The sequence below is a fragment of the Neomonachus schauinslandi genome, chromosome 6 (assembly GCF_002201575.2).
Source record: "Neomonachus schauinslandi chromosome 6, ASM220157v2, whole genome shotgun sequence".
Lineage (NCBI taxonomy): Eukaryota > Metazoa > Chordata > Mammalia > Carnivora > Phocidae > Neomonachus > Neomonachus schauinslandi.
Genome location: NC_058408.1, coordinates 59,048,319 through 59,069,070, shown reverse-complemented (window position 1 = coordinate 59,069,070; position 20,752 = coordinate 59,048,319). Strand labels below are relative to the sequence as shown.

General features: G+C 40.2%; 1 protein-coding gene across 1 annotated transcript; it reads right to left on the bottom strand.

The window, feature by feature from the left end:
* Window position 1: 1 nt before the first annotated feature.
* On the bottom strand, window positions 2-780 carry LOC110574051 (proteasome subunit alpha type-1-like; the record flags this gene model as incomplete). The annotated part of the gene is made up of 2 exons (XM_021682677.2): window positions 475-780; window positions 2-405 (listed from the first exon to the last, which is right to left on the bottom strand). Coding segments are annotated over exons 1-2 (657 nt in total), but the record flags the coding sequence as incomplete, so codon positions are not given.
* Between the last annotated feature and the right edge of the window lie 19,972 nt (window positions 781-20,752).

Below are 20,752 nucleotides of genomic sequence, written 5' to 3'. Positions count from 1 at the left end.
CCAAGTCTTTACCAACAATTCCAATGGAAACATTCTTTGTAGTTAGGTCCTGTTCTGCAGGAAGCGTCTCTCGTAAGGCACGCAGACCATGTTTAACCAGTTCATTCAAATTGCACTCCATAAACCCAGACATATGTCTCTCCAAGTAAGTACGAGCTGATTGAGAACGGGCTCCAATGGACATGGCTCTACAGTCAAAATAGTTGGCAGATGGACAGGTTTGGAAAATGTGAGGGCCCATATCATCATAACCAGCAATAAGCAGCCCAACACCATATGGTCTCCGGCCATATCGTTGTGTTGGTATCTGGGTCTTGCTTCCAATTAGAGATACAAGACGAGACACAGGAAGAGGTCTGTCAAATACAAATCTGGAATCCAAACACTCTTGGCGCATAAAATTACCTTCCCACTGTGCCAAGATTGTCTTAATGCTAGGTCTGGAACCAGCTGAAGTTTCCCCAGTAGAGCAACATAACAGTCTAGCATCAGCAATAAGTCCCGCAATTGAGATACCAATATGGTTGTCAACATGGAGAATTTTTTTCTGATGAGCTGCAAGCTCTGACTGTGCTCTCTTCAATGCAACCAACACTGCATGGGTTTTTGATTTCAGACCAACTGTGGCTGAACCTTGCTTGACAGCTTCCATTGCATACTCAATTTGATGAATCCTGCCCTGAGGGCTCCAAACAGTGACATCATTGTCATACTGGTTGCGAAACATGGTTCCGGCGCGGGTCTGGCTGCGGCCTCCTGCAGAGGTGCGGGTTCAGGAAAGTTGCCCTCCACTTTATTTTTTGTTATTTAAATTCGATTAGCCAACTTATAGTACATCATTAATTTCAGATGTAGTGTCCAATAATTCATCAGTGGCGTATAACACCCAGTGCTCATCACATCACTTGCCCCTGTTAATGCTCATCACACAATTACCCCATCCCCTGACCCACCTCCCCTCCAGCAACGCTCAATTTGTTTTCTATAGTTAAGAGTCTCTCAGGGTTTTTCTCCCTCTCTGATGACTTCACATTGAGTTTTCCCTCCCTTTCCCTATGGTCCTCTGCACTATTCCTTATATGCCACATACGAGAGAAACCATATGATAATTGCGTTTCTCTGTTTGACTTATTTAGCTCAGCGTAATACCTTCCAGTTCCATCCACGTCAATGCAAATGGTAAGTATTGATACTTTCTGATGGCTGAAGATTATTCCAGTGTGTGTGTGTGTGTGTGTGTGTGTGTGTGTGTGTGTATACCATTCATTTGTCGATGGATATCTCGGCTCTTTCCACAGGTTGGCTACAGTGGACATTGTTGCTATAAACATTGGGGTGCAGGTGCCCATTCAGATCACTAGATCTGTATCCTTGGGGTAAATACCTAGTAGTGCAATTGCTGGGTCGTAGGGTAGCTCTATTTTCAACTTCTTAAGGAACTTCCATACTGTTTTCCAGAGTGGCTGGACCAGCAGCTTGTATTCCCACCAACAGTGTAGGATGGTTCCCCTTTCCCTGCATCCTCACCAACATCTGTTGTCTCCTGACTTGTTAATTTTAGCCATTCTGACTGGTGTGAGGTGGTATCTCATTGTGGTTTTGATTTGTATTTCCCTGATGCTGAGTGATGTTGAGCATTTTTTCATGTGTCTGTTGGCCATTTGTATGTCTTCTTTGGAGAAATAACTGTTCATGTCTTCTGCCCATTTCTTGACTGGACTTTTTGTTTTTTGAGTGTTGAGTTTGAGAAGTTCTTTATAGATCTTGGATATCAGTCCTTTATCAGTAATGTCATTTGCAAATATCTTCTCCCATTCAGTAGGTTGCCTTTTAGTTTTGTTGTTTCCTTTGCTACGCAGAAGCTTTTTAACTTGATTAAGTCCCAAGAGTTCATTTTTGCTTTTGTTTCTCTTGCCTTTGGAGATATGTCTAGCAAGAAGTTTCTGCAGCCAATGCCTATGTTCTCCTCTAGGATTTTGATGGATTCCTGTCTCATATTTAGGTCTTTCATCCATTTTGAGTCTATTTTGGGGTATGGTGTAAGAGAATGATCCAGTTTCATTCTTCTGCATGTGGCTGTCCAATTTTCCCAGCACCATTTATTGAAGAGACTGTCTTTTTTTCCATTGGATATCCTTTCCTGCTTTGTCAAAGATTAGTTGACCATAGAGTTGAGGGTCCATTTCTGGGTTCTCTATTCTGTTCCATTGATCTATATGTCTGTTTTCATGTCAGTATTATGCTGTCTTGGTGATCACAGCTTTGCAATAGAGCTTAAAATCAGGCAACATGATGCCCCCAGCTTTCTCTTTCTTTTTCAACATTCCCTTGGCGATTCGGGGCCTTTTCTGTTTCCATACAAATTTTAGGATTATTTTTTCCACCTCTTTGGAAAATGTCAATGGTATATTTATAGGGATGGCATTGAAAGTATAGATTGCTCTGGGCAGTACAGACATTTTAACAATGTTTATTCTTCCAATCCATGGGCATGGTATGTTTTTCCATCTCTTTGTGTCTTCCTCAATTTCTTTCATAAGTGTTCTGTAGTTTCTAGAGTATAGATTCTTCACCTCTTTGGTGAGGTTTATTCCTGGTATCTTATGGTTTTTGGTGCAATTGTAAATGGGATGGATTCCTTAATTCCTCTTTCTTCTTTCCCATTGTTAGTGTATAGAAATGCAACTGATTTCTGTGCATTGGTTTTATATCCTGCCACTTTGCTGAATTCCTGTATGAGTTCTAGCAATTTGGGGGTGGAGTCTTTTGGATTTTCCACATAAAGTATCATGTCATCTTGGAAGAGTGAAAGTTTGACTTCTTCTTTACCAATTTGAATGCCTTTTATTTCTTTTTGTTGTCTGGTTGCTGAGACTAGGATTTCTAGTACTATGTTGAACAAAAGTGGTGATTCCTGATCTTGGGGGAAAATTTCTGTTTTTCCCTGTTGAGACTGATATTAACTGTGGGATTTTCTTAGATGGCTTTTATGATATTGAGGTATGTTCCCTCTATCCTTATACTATGGAGAGATATAATCAAGAAAGGATGCTGTATTTTGTCAAATGCATTTTCTGCATCAATTGAGAGGATCATAACGTTCTTGTCTTTTATTAATGTGCTCTATCATATTGATTGATTTGCAAATGTTGAACCACCCTTGTAGCCCAGAAATAAATCCCACTTGGTCGTGGTGAATAATCTTTTAATGGACTGTTGGAGCCTATTGGCTAGGATCTTGGTGAATATTTTGGCATCCATGTTCACCAGGGATATTGGTCTGTAATTCTTTTTGGTGGGGTCTTTGTCTGGCTTTGGGATCAAGGTAATGCTGGCCTCATAGAATGAGTTTGGAGGTTTTCCTTCCCTTTGTATTTTTTGAAACAGCTTCAGTAGAATAGGTATTAGTTCTTCTTTAAATGTTTGGTAGAATTCCCTTGGGAAGCCATCTGGCCCTGTAGTCTTGTTTTAGGGAGTTTTGATTAATGTTTCAATGTCCTTACTGGTTATGGATCTGTTCAGGTTTTCTATTTCTCCCTGGTTCAGTTTTGGTAGTTTATAAGTTTCCAGGAATGCATTCATCTCTTCCAGATTGCCTAATTGGCTGGCATATAGTTGCTCATAATATGTTCTTAAAATTGTCTGTATTTCTTTGGTGTTGGTCATGATCTCTCTTCTTTCATTCATGATTTTATTAATTTGGGTCCTTTCTTTTTTCTTTTGGATAAGTCTGGCTAGGGGTTTATCAATCTTATTAATTCTTTCAAAGAACCAGCTTCCAGGGGCACGTGGGTGGCTCAGTCGTTAAGCATCTGCCTTCGGCTCAGGTCATGTTCCCAGGGTCCTGGGATTGAGCCCTGCATCGGGCTCCCTGCTCCACGGGAAGCCTGCTTCTCTTTCTCCCACTCCCCTGCTTGTGTTCGTTCTCTCGCTGTGTCTCTCTCTGTCAAATAAATAAATAGAATCTTAAAAAAAAAAGATTCATTGATCTGTTCTACTGTTCTTCAGGTTTCTATTTCATTGAGTTCTGTACTAATCTTTATTATTTCCCTTCTGCTGCTTGGTTTAGGCTTTCCATAGTTTCTCTGAATGTTAATGGGATAATGCTCCAAACAAAAGACACAGGTATCAGATTGGATAAAAAAGCAAGACCCATCCATATGCTGTCTACAATGGACTCATTTTAGACTCAAAGACACCTTCAGATCAAATGTGAGGGGGTGGAGAACAATTTATCATGATAATGGACCTCAAAAGAAAGCTGGGGTAGCAATCCTCATATCAGACTAATTAGATTTTAATCTAAAGACTGTAGTAAGGGATGAAGAGGGACACTATAGCATATTTAAAGGGTCTATCCAAGAAGAAGATCTACAATTATAAATATTTATGCTCCTAACTTGGGAGCAGCCAATTATATAAGCCAATTAGTAACCAAATTAAAGAAACACATTGACAATAATACAATAATAGTAGGGGATCTCAATACCCCAGTCACAGCAATGGACAGATCTTCTAAGCAGAAGATCAACAAGGAAACAATGGCTTTGACTGACACACTAGACCAGATGGACTTCACAGATATATACAGAGCATTCCATCCTAAAGCAACAGAATACTGGTTCATAAATTACATCTCAACTGAATGCAAAAGACTGGTATTATTCCCTGCATATTTTCAGGCCACAAAGCTTTGAAACCTGAACTCAATCACAAGAGCAAATTTGGAAGGAACTCAAACAATTGGAGGCTAAAGAGCATCCTACTAAAGAAAGAAAGAGCCAACCAGGAAATTAAAAAAGAATTAAAGAAATTCATTAAAACAAACAAAAATGAAAACACAACTGTTCAAAACCTTTGGGATACAACAAAGGTGGTCCTAAGAGGGAAGTACATAACAATACAAATCTCTCTCAAAAAATTAGGAAAGTCTCAAATACACAAGCTATTCTTACACCTAGAGGAGCTGGAGAAAGAACAACAGATACAGGCGGTTTCAAATGTATGTGTGGATGCAATAGGGAAGTTCCATATACTTAAGTCAGTGAAACAAGTCTGTTAGAAACCATCTTTCAATTCACATTGTTTCATGCAGATAGAACAATTTTCAAATATATGTGTGGAAGCATAAGAAAAGTGCCATATACTTAACTCAGTGCAACAAGAGTGTGTAGAAACCATCTTTCAACTAACATCTTTCACAGAGATACAAACTATTTCAAATGTATTTGTGGAAGCATAAAGAAAGTGTTATATACTAAATACAGAGAAACAAGTCTGTGCAGAAGGCATCTTGCAAATAACTTCTTTCATGAAGATACAAGCATTTTCTAATGTATGTGTGGAAGCATAAAGAAAGTACCATATACTTCACTCCAAGAAAGACACTGTATAGAAAACATCATTCAACTAGTATCTTTCATGAAGACAGAGGTGTTTTCAAATGTTTGTGTGGAAGTATAAGGAAAGTGCCAGACACTAAACTCAGTGAAACAAGTCTGTATAGAAACCATCAACCAACATCTTGTTTATGGAGATCAGGGTGTATTCAAATATATGTTTGGGAGCATAAGAAAAGTGCCATATACTTAACTCAGTGGATCAATTCTGTGTAGAAACCATCCATCAACAAACATCTTCTTTCATGGAGATAGGGGCATATTCACATGTATGTGTGGAAGCATAAGGAAAGTGCCATATACTTAACTACAAGAAAGAACACCGTATACATGGCATCATTCAACCAACATCTTTTTTGATGGACATAGACACGTTTACAAGTGTATTTGTGTAAGGATAAGGAAAGTGCCTCATACTTAACTCACTGAAACAAGACTGTGTAGAAAGCATCTTTCAACTAACATCTCCTTTCATGAAGTGTTTTCAAATGTTTCAGAGGAAGAATTAGGAAAGTTTCAGACCAAATCTTGGGAGAACTCATCCAAATCTTGTGAGATCTCAGGCCCAGTCAGCGAGATCCAGAGGCACATTTTATATGATCTTAGTCCAAATCTCAGTAGAACTCATCCACATCTCATGAGATCTCAGGCCATTGAGCGAGATCCAGGGGCACATCTCTTGTGACATAAGTCCAAATCTCAGGAGACCTCTCCAAATATTGTTAGACTTCGGGCCCAGTTGGTGAGATCAGGGACACATCTCATGTCCAAATCTCAGGAGAACTCATCCAAATCTCATATATCTCAGCCCCAGTCATCAAGATCTAGGGCCAAAACTCCTGAGACCTCTGGCCAAAGATCTCTTAGGTCTCAAGAGAGCCTGTCACTCCCTAGCAGAACTGGCTTTAGGCTGCTTAAGTAGCTAGGGATGGCACCTTCTGGAACTGGCACAACTTCCAATATTTGCACAAATTCCCCCCAGACAAAACCTGCAGGAAGGTACAAGGTGTCTCACTCCTATATCCCTGGTGTTTCAGCATCTTCTTTGAAGTGGGCGTAAAAAGGTAGCACTGAATTCAGGATGAATAGTCCTGGAGCCTCTTCTTCACATAAAATGGAAGTAATAGAACCAGGAGGGCAAGAGGAGAAGACAGAAGCAGTTTGCCACCCCTGCTAGACATATGAGCACACAGGCAGGTTCCATGGGGGCTTTCAACATGATAAGGTTCTCTCTGTCGCCCCATCCCCCTCCCAGTAAAAAGAGATAAGGCACCTCTTTCCTTAGCCAGATCTCATGTAATCTTGGGGCAAATCTCGTGAATTCCCAGGCTCCCTCCCACAATACCTCAGAACAAATCTCAACAGTATCTCTAGACAAATCTCAAGAGATCAAAGGCCAGTGGTTGGAACTCGGCCAAAATCTTCTGAGAGGTCAGGCTGAATCTCACAAAATCTATGGACAACTCTGGAGGGACCCAGGGAGAAATCTCTCGAGAACTCCAAAGGGTTGGGAACTTGCTAGAGTCGACTCCTATGCAGCATTATATGTAGCACTGGGACATTCCTGTATTTGAGATCCCTGGGAACACCTGGCAACCACAAACATCCCCAGATGCCAATGTGATGTGGGGGTCAAGAGGGAGGATTGAAATAGGGATGAATGGGCCTCCAGATACCTTGTTTTCACTACATTAGAAGTGATAGGCACAGAAAGGCATTACGTGTAGGAAGCGGCAATGAGGCTGGGAGCTGGCTCATCTCAACACACAGGAAGGCTCCCTGGATGCTTTCCCAGGTTGTCAGCATTTCAGGACAGTCTGTTTGAGATTTGTCCCCCGCAGAAATAAGCCACCTCTTCCCTTTGCCAAATCTCACGTGATCTTGGGGGCAAATCTCACATGATCTAAGTCCAAATCTCGGGAGATCTCATCCAAATCTCATGAGATATCAGGCCCAGTCAGCCAGGTCTAGGGCCAAACCTCATGAGATCTCTGGCCAAACCTCCTGAGCCATCAGGAGGACCTGGCAGTCCCTAGTTGAGCCTCCTTTGTGCTGGTTAGGTGGGTAGGCATGGCATATTCAGGATTGGGTACAACTGCCAATATTTGTAGTTTTATAAATGCTCCCAGAAGTGACCTGCTGAAAGACACAAGGAGTCTCACTCTTATATCCCTCGTGTTTCAGCATCATGGGTGAAGAGGTGGTAACAAAGTAGCACTGAATTCAGGATGAATGGCCCCTCTGGCTTTTAGAAATGGGGGTAGGAGGAGAAAGAAGATGCCACATTCCCAGGAACTATACATCTGAACATACAGGCAGACTCTCTGGGGACTTTCCCAGGCTTTCAACATGGTAAGGCTGTCTATGTGTGTCTCTCTCCCAGCCCCCAAAAGATAAGCCACCTCTTGCCCTAGCCAGATCTCATGTAATTTGGGGGTAAAAATCATGAATTCTCAGGACACCCCTAGAGAAATCTCAGACCAAATTTCACGAGATTTCAGGACAAATCTCTCAAGATCAATGGCCACCCCTGGAAATCAGCCAAAATCTCCTGAGAGGTCAGGCCAATCTCGGCTGATCTCTGGAGACCTGGGGAGAAATCTCATGGGAACTCAGCAGGGATGGGAACTACCTAGCCTCAAATCCCACACAACATAATAGGTAGTGCTGAGACATTCCTGGATTGGGGACACCTGTCATTCTACAAATACCCCCAGATGCCAGCAGCACAAAGACACAAGGTGTCTTGTTTATATGTTCACCATATTCAGCATCCTAGGTGATGTGGGGATCAAAACAGAGCACTGAAATAGGGATGAATGGGCCTCTAGGTCCCTTATTGACACTCTGTTCAAGGCGATAGGGACAGGAGGGCAGTAGGTGCAGGAAGAGGCAACCAGCATGGGAGCTGCCTATCTGAACACACGGGAAGGCTCCCTGGGTGTTTTCCCCAACTTTAACAATTCAGGACAGTTCGTTTGAGACTCACCATTCACAGAAACAAGCCACCTCCTCCCTTTGCCATATCTCAGGAAAGCACATGGTAATTCTTGCAGGTTCTTGGGCCAAATCTCATGAGATCTCGAGCTGAATTTCATGAGATCTATGGCCAAAACCAAAGGTGGAGGCATGACAATGCCAGACGTCAAGCTCTATTACAAAGCTGTGATTATCAAGACAGCATGGTACTGGCACAAAAACAGACACATAGATTAATGGAGCAGAATAGAAAACCCAGAAATGGACCTTCAGCTCTAAGGTCAACTAATCTTTGACAAATCAGGAAAGAATATCCAATGGAAAAAAAACAGTCTTTTCAACAAATGGTGTTGGGAAAATTAGACAGCCACATGTAGAAGAATTAAACTGGATCATTCTCTTATACCATATACAAAGATAAACTCAAAATGGATGAAAGATCTAAATGTGAGACAGGAATCCATCAAAATCCTAGAGGAGAACATAGGCAGCAACCTCTTCAACCTCAGCCGCAGCAACTTCTTGCTAGACACATCTCCAAAGGCAAGGGAAACAAAAGCAAAAATGAACTCTTGGGACTTAATCAAGTTAAAAAGCTTCTGCATAGCAAAGGAAACAATCAACAAAACTAAAAGGCAACCTACTGAATGGGAGAAGATATTTGCAAATGACATTACAGATAAAGGGCTGGTATCTAAGATCTATAAAGAACTTCTCAAACTCAACACCCAAAAAACAAAAAATCCAGTCAAGAAATGGGCAGAAGATATGAACAGTTATTTCTCCAAAGAAGACATACAAATGGCCAACAGACACATGAAAAAATGCTCAACATCACTCAGCATCAGGGAAATACAAATCAAAACCATGGTGAGATACCACCTCACACCAATCAGAATGGCTAAAATTAACAAGCCAGGAAACAACAGATGATGACGAGGATGCAGAGAAAGGGGAACCCTCTTACAGTGCTGGTGAGAATGCAAGCTGGTACCCTTACTCTGGAAAACAGTATAGAGGTTCCTTAAAAAGTTAAAAGTAGAGCTACCTTCCAATCCAGCAATTGCACTACTGGGTATTTACCCAAAAGATACAAACAGGATTAGGAGTCCAAGATGGCAGAGGAGTAGGAGACCTTAATTTTGTCTGGTCCAGGAATTCAGCTAAATAGCTACTAAATCATTCTGAATGCCTGCAAACTCAACCAGAGATCAAAGAAAAGAAAGCTGCAACTCTATGAATAGAAAAGTGATCACTTTCTGGAAGGTAGGACATGCAGAGAAGTAAATCCAAAGCGATATTCGGGAGATAGGCCGCGGGGGGAGAGAGCCTCCGTCAGCCAGTGATATCAGCATGTGATAGAGCAGCAGAGCATAAAATCAGAACTTTTAGAAGTCTGCTCCGCTGAGGCACATTGCTCAGACTGCTCAGCGGGGACAAAACCCTCACTGGGACAGTGTGGTCTCAGGACCCTCGGGGTCACAGGAAGACCAGGGGTGCCTGAGTGTGGCAGAGCTCCCAGGCATCGGAGTGGGGAAGCTGGATGCAATCAGTGAGCCCAGGAGTAGGGACACAATAGGGCCACTGCCAAGCAGCAAAACCAGCGAGAACCCCCTTCCTTCCCCAGGAGGAGCAGTGCAGGAGCCACAGGAGTCTACAGGGTTTGGAGACTCGAAATGGTATCGTGTGCCTGCGATAGAAATGCTTGGTTGCAGGCCAGCTGAGCATGGAGTGTGGAGTGTGGTGGGAGACCAGGGAGACAAGAGTGATTGACTGCTTTTCTCTGAGGGCTCACTGAGGAGTGGGACCACCGAGCTTTTGGCTCCAGGGCAGGAGACTGGGAGGCCACCCTTTTCATTCTCATCCTCTAAAGCTGTGTGGAAAGCCTTCAGGGAACAAAAAGCCACATAGAGCAAACCAGAGCAGATTACTTAGCCTGGCCCCCTGGCGAGAGCAGTACAATTCTGCCTGGGGCGAATATACTTGAGAATCCACGTGACAGGCCCCTCCCGCAGAAGATCAGCAAGAACAGCCAGCCAAGACCAAGTTTACTGATCAATGAGAACTGCGAAACTCCAGCCCTAGGGAATACAGCACATAAAACTCATGGCTTTTTCCCCATGATTCTTTAGTTTTTCAACTTTAATTTTTTTATTTTCTTTATTTTTTCTTTTTAAAAAAATTTTTTTCCTTTCCTTTTTTAATCAATTTCTTATTTTATCAACTCCTTTTTAAAATATTTTTTTAATTTTCATTTTTACAGTTACATTCTATCCCTTCATTGTAGTTACTCTTATTTTTGTATATATATACATATATATGTTTTTCTTTCTTTAGAATTTTGGGATGCAGTTTCTTCTAACAGACCAAAATACCCCCCAAATCTAGTGTATGGCTCTTTTCTATTCACCTGTATGATCATATTCTTTATTTTCTTCTTCTTCTTCCTTTTTTGTTTTGTTTTGTTTTTTTTGTTTTGTTAAAGCCTTTTTAAATTTTTGACTTTACAGTTACATTCTATCCTTTCAATGTATTTAATTTTATTTTTGTACATATAAGTTTTTCTTTCTTTACACTTTTGAGACTTCCTCTAATAAACTGACCAAAATACACTCAGGAGATAGTTTATTGCTCTGTTCTGTTCACTTATCTGTTTATAACCCTTCCTTTTTGTTGTTGTTGTTGTTTTTCCTTTCTCTTTTGTCTTTTCTTGTCTTTTAATTTCCATTTTTACAGTTACATACTATCCTTTCATTGTATTTAATTTTATTTTTGTACATATGTAAGTTTTTCTTTCTTTACAGTTTTGGGATCTACTTTTCTAAAAACAGACCAATTACACACAGAATTCTGTGTATTGCTCTATTCTGCTCACCTTTCTGATTATATTCTCTTTTTTCTTTTTCTTTTTTTTTCTCTTTTTTCCCCCCAGTTTCAGGTCTCTTCTGACTTGTTTAGTGTATATTTCTCTGGGGTCACTGTGGCCATTTTAGTATTTTGTTCTCTCATTTGTCTATTCTTCTCTGGACAGAATGACAAGATGGAAAAACTCACCTCAAAAAAAGAGAATAAGAGGCAGTACTGACTGCCAGGGACCTAATCAATATGGAAATTAGTAAGATGTTGGAACTAGAGTTCAGAATAACAATTATAAAGATACTAGCTGGGCTTGCAAAAAGCATAGAAAACACTAGAGAATCCCTTTCTGGACTAAAATCTAACCAAGTTGAAATAAAAAAAAAAAAAGGCTATTAATGAGATGTAATAAAAAATGGAGGTTCTAACTGCTAGAATAAGTGAGGCAGAAGAGAGGATAAGTGATATAGAAGACCAAGATGGAGAATAAAGAGGCTGAGAAAAAGAGAGGTAAACAACTACTGGATCATGAGGGAAGAATTCAAGAGATAAGTGATACCATAAAGTGGAACAATATTAGAATAATTGATATACCAGAAGAAAAGGAAAGAGAGAGGGGGCAGAAGGTATACTGGAGCAAATTATAGCAGAGAACTTCCCTAATCTGGGGAAGGAAACAGACATCAAAATCCAGGAAGCAAAGAGAACCCCCCTCAAAATCAATAAAAGTTGGTCAACACCCAATACGATAGTGAAACTTACAAATCTCAGAGACAAAGAGAAAATCCTGAAAGCAGCGTGGGACAAGAGGTCTGTAACCTACAAGGGTAGAAACATTAGATCGGCAGCAGACCTATCCATGGAGACCTGGCAGGCCAGAAAGGACTGGCATGATATATTCAGGGTGCTAAATGAGAAAAATATGCAGCCAAGAATACTCTATCCAGCTAGGATGTCATTCAAAATAGAAGGAGTGATATAAAGCTTCCAGGACAAACAAAAACTAAAAGAATTTGTGATCAACAAACCAGCCCTACAATAAATATTAAAAGGGGTCCTCTAAGCAAAGAGAGAGCCCAAAAGTAACATAGACCAGAAAGGAAAAGAGACAATATACAGTAACAGTCACTTTACAGGCAATACAATGGCACTACATACATATCTTTCAATAGTTACTCGGAATGTAAATGGGCTAAATACCCCAATCAAAAGACACAGGGTATCAGATTGGATAAAAAAGCAAGATCCATCAATATACTGTCTGCAAGAGGCTCATTTTAGACCCAAAGCCACCTCCAGATTTAAAGTGAGGGGGTGGAAAGCCATTCATCATGCTAATGGACATCAAAAGAAAGCTGTGGTGGCAATCCTTATATCAGTCTGGGGAACAAACTGAGGGTTACAGAAGGGAGGGGAATGGGTAACAGAGTAAGGGGTATCAAGGAAGGTACGTGTTGTGATGAGCACTGAGTTTTAAACACAACTAATGAATCACTGAACACTACATCAAAAACTAATGATGTACCTTATGTTGGCTAATTGAACATAATAAAAAACAAATAAAAATAAATAAATAAAAATAAATAAACCAAAGACTGTAATAAGAGATGAGGAAGGACACTATATTATAATTAAAGGGTCTATCCAATAAGAAGATCTAACAATTGTAAATATTTATGCCCCTAACATGGGAGCAGCCAATTATATAAGCCAATTAATAACAAAATTAAAGAAACATATTGATAATAATACATAACAGTAGATGACTTTAGCACCCCCCTAAGTAGATCATCTAAGGAGAGGATCATCTAAGTAGAGGGTCAATAAGGAAATAAGAGCTTTGAATGACACACTGGATGAGATGGACTTCACAGACATATTCAGAACATTCCATCCCAAAACAACAGAATACACATTCTTCTCGAGTGCACATGGAACATTCTTCAGAATAGATCACATACTGCATCACAAATCAGGTCTCAACTGGTACCAAAAAACTGGGATCATTCCCTGCATATCTTCAGACCACAATACTTTGGAACTCAATCACAAGAGGAAATTTGGAAAGAATTCAAATACATGGAGGCTAAAGAGCATCCTACTAAAGAATGAATGGGTCAACCAGGAAATTAAGGAAGAATTTAAAAATTCATGGAAAGAAATGAAAATGAAAACACAACTGTTCAAAGTCTTTGGGATGCAGCAAAGGCGGTCCTAAGAGGGTAGTATATAGCACCACAAGCCTTTCTCAAGAAACAAGTAAGGTCTCAAATACACAAACTAACCTTACATCTAAAGGAGCTGGAGAAAGAACAGTAAATAAAGCCTAAACCAAGCAAGAGACATGAAATAATAAAGATTAGAGCAGAAATCAAAAGAACAGTGGAACAGATCAACAAAACTAGAAGCTAGTTATTTGGAAGAATTAATAAGATCAATAAACCCCTAGCCAGACTTATCAAAAGGAAAAGAGAAAGGACCAAACTTAATAAAATCATTAATGAAACAGGAGGGGTCACAACCAACACCAAAGAAATATAAACAGTTTAAGAACATATTATGAGCAACTATAGGCCAACAAATTAGGCAGTCTGGAAGAAATGGATGCATTCCTAGAGACGTATAAACTACCGAAACTGAACTAGGGAGAAATAGAAAACCTGAACTGACCCATAACCAGCAAGGAAATTGAAGCAGTAATCAAAAATCTCCCCACAAACAAGAGCCCAGGCCAGATGGCTTTCCAGGGGAATTCTACCAAACATTTAAAGAAGAATTAACACCTATTCTTCTGAAGCTGTTTCAAAAAATCAAAATGGAAGGAAACCTTCCAAACTCTTTCTGTGAGGCCAGAATTACCTTGGTCCCAAAACCAGACAAAGATCCCACCAAAAAGGAGAATTACAGACCAGTATCCCTGATGAAGATGGATGCCAAAATTCTCACCAAAATACTAGCCAATAGGATCCAACAGTACATTAAAAGGATTATTCACCACGACCAAGTGAGATTTATTCCTGGGCTGCAAGGTTGGTTCAACACTGCAAATCAATCAATGTGATACACTACATAAATAAGAGAAAGGACAAGAATCATATGATCCTCTCAATAGATATAGAAAAAGCATTTGACAAAGTACCACATCTTTTCTTGATTAAAACTCCTCACAGTGTAGGGATAGAGGGTACATACCTCAATATCATAAAAGCCATCTATGAAAAACCCATAGGGAATATCATTCTCAACAGGGAAAACCTGAGAGCTTTTCCTCTAATGTCAGGACCACAATAGGGATGTCCACTCTCACCACTGTTGTTCAACATACTACTGGAAGTCCTAGCCTCAGCAATCAGACAACAAAAAGAAATAAAAGGCATTCAAATTGGCAACGAAGAAGTCAAACTCTCACTCTTGCAGATGACATGATACTTTATGTGGAAAACCCAAAAACTCCACCCCCAAATTGCAAGAATTCGTACAGGAATTTAGCAATGTGGCAGGATATAAAATCAATGCATAGAAATCAGTTGCATCTCTGTACATAAAAATGAGACATCAGAAAGAGAAATTAAGGAGTCAATCCCATTTACAATTGCACCCAAAACCATAAGATACCTAGGAATAAACCTCATGGAAGAGGTAAAGGATTTGTACTCTGAAAACTATAGAATACTCATGAAAGAAATTGAGGAAGACACAAAGAAATGGAAAAACATCACATGCTCATGGATTGGAAGAAGAAATATTGTTAAAATGTCTATGCTACCCAGAGCAACCCCTATTAAAATACCATCAACATTTTTCACAGAGCTGAAACAAACAATCTTAAAATTTGTATGGAACAAGAAAGGACCCCGAATAGCCAGAGGAATGTTGAAAGAGAAAACCAAAGGTGGAGGCATCACAATGCCAGACTTCAAGCTCTATTACAAAGCTGTAATCATCAAGACAGTATGTACTGGCACAAAAACTGACACATAGATAAGTGGAATAGAATAGAGAACCCAGAAATGGACCCTCAACTCTAAGGTCAATTCATCTTTGACAAATCAGGAAAGAATATCCAATGGAAAAAGGACAGTTTCTTCAATAAATGGTTCTGAGAAAATTGGACAGCCACATGTAGAAGAATGAAACTGGACCATTTTTTTATACCATACACAAAAATAGACTCAAAATGGATGAAAGATCTAAATGTGAGATAGAAATCTATCAAAATCCTAGAGGAGAACATAGGCAGCAATGTCTTCAACCTCAGGCCTAACAACTTCTTGCTAGACACGTCTCCAAAGGGAAGGGAAACAAAAGCAAAAATGAACTCTTGGGACTTCATCAAGTTAAAAAGCTTCTGCACAGCAAAGGAAACAACAAAACTAAAAGGCAAACTATGGAATGGGAGAAGGTATTTGCAAATGACATATCAGATAAAGGACTAGTACTAAAGAACTTCTCAAACTCAACACCCAAAAAAACAAAAAATCCAGTCAAGAAATGGGCAGAAGACATGAAGTTTTTTCTCCAAAGAAGACTTACAAATGGCCAACAGACACATGAAAAAAATGCTCAACATCACTCAGCATCAGGGAAACACAAATCAAAACCACAATGAAATACCACCTCACACCAGTCAGAATGGCTGAAATTAACAAGTCAGGAAACAACAAATATTGGCAAAGATGGGGAGAATGGGTACCACTTATACTGCTGGTGGGAATGCAAGCTGGTACAGCCACTCTGGAAATTGAAAATAGAGCTGCCCTATGACCCAGCAATTGTACTCCTAAGTATTTACCCAAAGGATACAAACAGCGATCACAAGGGGCACCTGCACCCCAATTTTATAGCAGCACTGTCCACAGTAGCCAAACTATGAAATGAGCCCAGCTGTCCCTCGACAGAATTAATTCTTACCATTTTCCACATCATAGATGGAACTGGAGGGTATTATGCTAAGCAAAACAAGTCAGTCAGGAGAAAGATAAATACCATGTGATTTTACTCATATTTTGAATTTAAGAAATAAACAGATAAACATGGGGGAAGGGAAGGGAAAATAAAATAAGATAAAAACAGAAAGGAAGGCAAACCATAAGAGACTCTGAAGTCTAGGAAACAAACTGAGGGTTGTTGGAGGCGAGGTGGGTCAGGGAAGGGATACCTGGGTTATGGGTATTAAAGAGGGTCTCTTTTTGTAATGAGCACTGGATGTTATTTGCCACTGATGAATCACTAAATTCTACCTCTGAAACTAATACAAAGAAAAAATGAAATTACATTGGTGTAATATAAAGAAATGGAAGTGCTTAAGAAATGTGAACAGTAAAGTTTGTTATACATCTAATTGGATTTGTAGACTTTCACTTAATAGCAAATGAGAAATACAGTCATTTTCAATCAAAAAAAAAAAAAAGAAAGAATAGAGTGAGTTTTAGGCATGACAATAAACTGAGAGATTAGGAAGAACCAGTATGAATGGGCTCTACTGAGCTATCCCCAAATCCAGTGTAAATGAAAATGAGCTCTTGACCTGGGCCAGGCCTGAGAGGGAAGGTAAAGTAGGAGAGTTTCCAGAGCCTTACCCCTAACTCTGTTTAAAGTCTCTCTGGCGGTCTGACTTGTAAAGAGCTTGGAAGTCATCATTCCTAGCCTCACAAAAAGAAAAAAAGCCAAAAAAAAACCAAACCAAAACAAACAAACAAAAAAACCCCAAATCATCAAGTCTTAGATACATTAGGAAATTGAAGTTACAGGAAACATTGTCACCCAAAAAACTGGAGAGTCAGGCACATACAAAGAATCATATTTTACCAGGAGCAGAAGCTGCAGTTGGAGCCTGGTAGGAACACATGAAGGACAATTGACTAATTACTGGATATTGAGCCTAGTCTAGCTTGAGAGATAACATGTGTAGGCCCCCGATCCCACCCCACCCCACCCACACACACTTTACTGGGTTTTATGTCCAGGAGCCCCACCAAGTTCTCAGGGTGAATATGGAAGAAAAACTCCCTTGTACATTCTGCAGGGGCAGGGGAAAGTAACGATTTAAAAATAAGCCCAGAGTGCTCTGTTCTTGAAAAAGGTCTGCCTTCAAGGGAAACTGTTCTACCAGAGCTTAAGCAAACTTGGTTTCCCAAAACCTAGTTGACCTGGGGAAAGAGAAATACCCAATTCTGGCCCCCTCTTCCTATCTCATTTAATGGGGAAGGAGGAGGAAGCTGAGAATCAGGGACACACGTTCACTAAAACACTGAAACCTAGTCATAGATTATAGGATGTTTCTCCTCCCCCAATAGTTTGCCAACCTATCGATGTGGCTCCTGTATAATAAGAGGGACTTAGAGCTAAAAGAACTGCAAGCCTCAGACCTTATTTGAGAAAGAGTCTCTAGGGAAATCCAAGGACATTGGAAAAAATTCTAGCCTCACCTATAGCAAAGAGTAAACACAGTCCAATTCCTAGCCCAAAAAACATTCCTTTTACCCAGTAGCTTATGTCTGGCTTCCAACAAAAATTACAAGGTATGCTAAAAGGCAAAAAGCCCAGTTTGAAGAGACAAAATAAGTATTAGAGTCAGACTCAGATATGGTAGAGATTTTATAATTATCAAATTAGAAGTTAAAATAACTATGATTATTATGCTGAGGGCCTTAATGGAAAATGTGTATAATACGCAAGAACGGATGGATAATGTCAACAAAGAGAGGGAAACGCTAAGAAAGAATCAAAAGGAAATTCTACAAATCAAAAACACTGCAATAGAAATGAAGATTGCTTCTGGTGGGCTCATCAGTAGATTGGACACAGCCAAGGAAAGAATCAATGAACTTGAAAATATGTCAGTAAAACTTCCCAGACTAAAATATAAAGAGGAAAAAAAAAAAAAAACAGGGAAACAAACAAACACAGAACTATGAGAAAATTACAAAAGGTGTAATATAGCATAATGGAAATACCAGAAGAGACAGAGAAAAGAACAGAAGAAATATTGAAGTAATAATAGCTGAGAATTTCCCAAAATTAATGACTGATACCAAATCACAGAACCCTGAAGCTCAGAAAACACCAAAAAAATCTATGCCCAGGAATATCATATCAAGCACTATAAGATCAAAAACAAACAGAAAATCTTAAAAGAAGCCAGAGGAATAAAAACACCTTTCCTATAGAGAAACAAGGATAAGAATTACATTGGACTTCTTTCCAGAAACCTTGCCAACAAGAAGAAAGTAGAGTGAAATATTTAAAGTGTTGAAAGAAAAAGCATCCCTGTGGTAAAGACAAAAATCTAAGCTCTCCTTTTCCGTGCGTGGAGCTATGAGTGGAAAGTGACTGCTCAGATATGCTCTACATCTCCCTGTCCCTTCTCATATAAATGTTACCATATAACTGGTTCTAACAAATGGAATGTAAGCAAAAAACACGTGTGTCACTTTAAGGCCAAGAAAAGGGTATGCCTTCTCCATTTTCTCTTTCCCCTTCACTCTGGTAGATGAAGAAAACCACAAGGTCCCAAGGGTGTGGCTGAGCCACAAGACGGAAGGATCCTGGGTCCCTAAATTGCAGCATGAAAGAAAGTCACCTGTAAACCAAGAATACCCACAAATAACTGTTACATAAAAAAAATAAATTTCTATTGTTTGAGCCTTTATACCTTTGGGATCTGTTTGTTACAGCAGCTAGAACTACACTAGGTATTACAATTCTCTTTCTTCTTTTTCTAGAGACACCTCTGAGTGTTCCTTAACCCTTTGAGGTGCTTTAGCCACATGCTTCTTGTCCAGGAACTTTCTAAGCCCTTTTAGGAATTGTCCAAATCAGGGTTTCCCTGACCATTTATCAAGATCTCTCAGGAATATTTTGAGGCTTTACTGGGAAATATCTAATGTTGAGGTCATATCTTGATCTTCTGAGGTTCCAGAATCCCAGGGAAGAGAAAGATACAGTTGGCAGTGACACACCGTTCCCTCTCCCAATCCAGCATTTCCATGTCCAAATAGCCGAAGATTTCCACCATGAAATGGCAACTCTCCTTTCCTCTCCGTCAGAGAAGCCTATGAAAGCCAACGTTGGGAACTCTAAGTCCAAGGTTGCCCATTGACACTGTCTCAATTAGCCATCGCCACAAACATCCTACATAACAAGCCACCCCAGGACTCAATAGCTTAAGACAAAACAAAGATCTCTTCTCATTTTCACAGGATGGCTGTGTAGAAAAGGTCTCGTTCTGGAGCCTAGGCTGGAGGGACAGTGACTACCTAGGCATGGTTTTATCATGGCAGAGGACAAAAGTTCCCAGAGGTGCGGATGGAAACATGTGAGACCTTTTAGTATCTATGCTCAGGACTTCACACATAGTCACATTCGATTGGCCAAAGCATGTCATATGGCCAGGCCAAGTAAAGGGGCGTCAAAGTCCATTCTGCACACACGAGGCCTCAGCAGTTCTGCGATGTAACAGCAGGGTGTACTACCATAGGGATGCATTAATTCAGTCTACCACAGTCCCTGAAAAATACAGCCACAGGAGTTGTAGTATGCTTACCTAAGGTCCATGGGGCATCTACTGAAGGAGGTCAGAAATGTGTATTCACCAGGAGACACTACAGCTCAGTATGAATATTTTGTGGGACTTGGGCTCTTTAGAATCCCTATGACTTATGTACTGCAATAATTCAATAGGAGGAAATACAAAGTCAGACCAAGAGCATAATTAAAGAACTATTATGATTTCATAGGTGTTCTGCTCACATTTAAGTACCTACTGATAGCAACCCATTCTATCAATCATTAAAGCCATGCACTGTCTCAAAGACTAGCTTCAGTCACTCCTCATGCAGACTAAGATGAAGTCTTAACAGGAACGGAATTGCTGAATGATGGAGCTGAGGGGAAGCTCTGACAATATCTGGCTGGTCCAATTCTCTCTTTCTGAAGATGAGGAAACGCAGGCAGAGACAAGGAGCATGACTTATGAGCCACTTAAATACAAATGTCTGCAGTGTATTGTGCCTTCCCCAGCACTTTGTTCCTGTGAGAAAGTTTTGTTAGCAGTTACGGACTTGTACTAAGGTGGGCCCCATGACAATAATTGTGATCATGGGGCTGTGGGCTCAAAGTCAAGAATTCAGGTGAGTAGGGGAGCCTGGGTGGCTCCATCGGTTCAGCATCTGCCTTTGGCTCAGGTCATGATCCCAGAGTGCTGGGATTGAGCCCCACTTCGGGCTCCCTGCTCAGTGGGGAGTGTGTTCTCCTTCTCCATCGCCCTCTGCCCCTCCCCCATTCGTGCTCTCCTTCTCTCAAATAAAGAAAATCTTTCTTAAAAAAGATAATGGTGGCCCATTTGGTTGGCCTCTTCCCAGGAAAAACCCAATCAAAGCTGCATAAGAACTTTAGGGCTCTCAGAGTCAAAAACCCTAACATAATATTCCTCTTCAGTTATCTCATAACCTGTGTTAATATATATATATATTTTTTTGTAAGCAGGGAAATTGCCAATGATGTCCCAGTATCCTTCT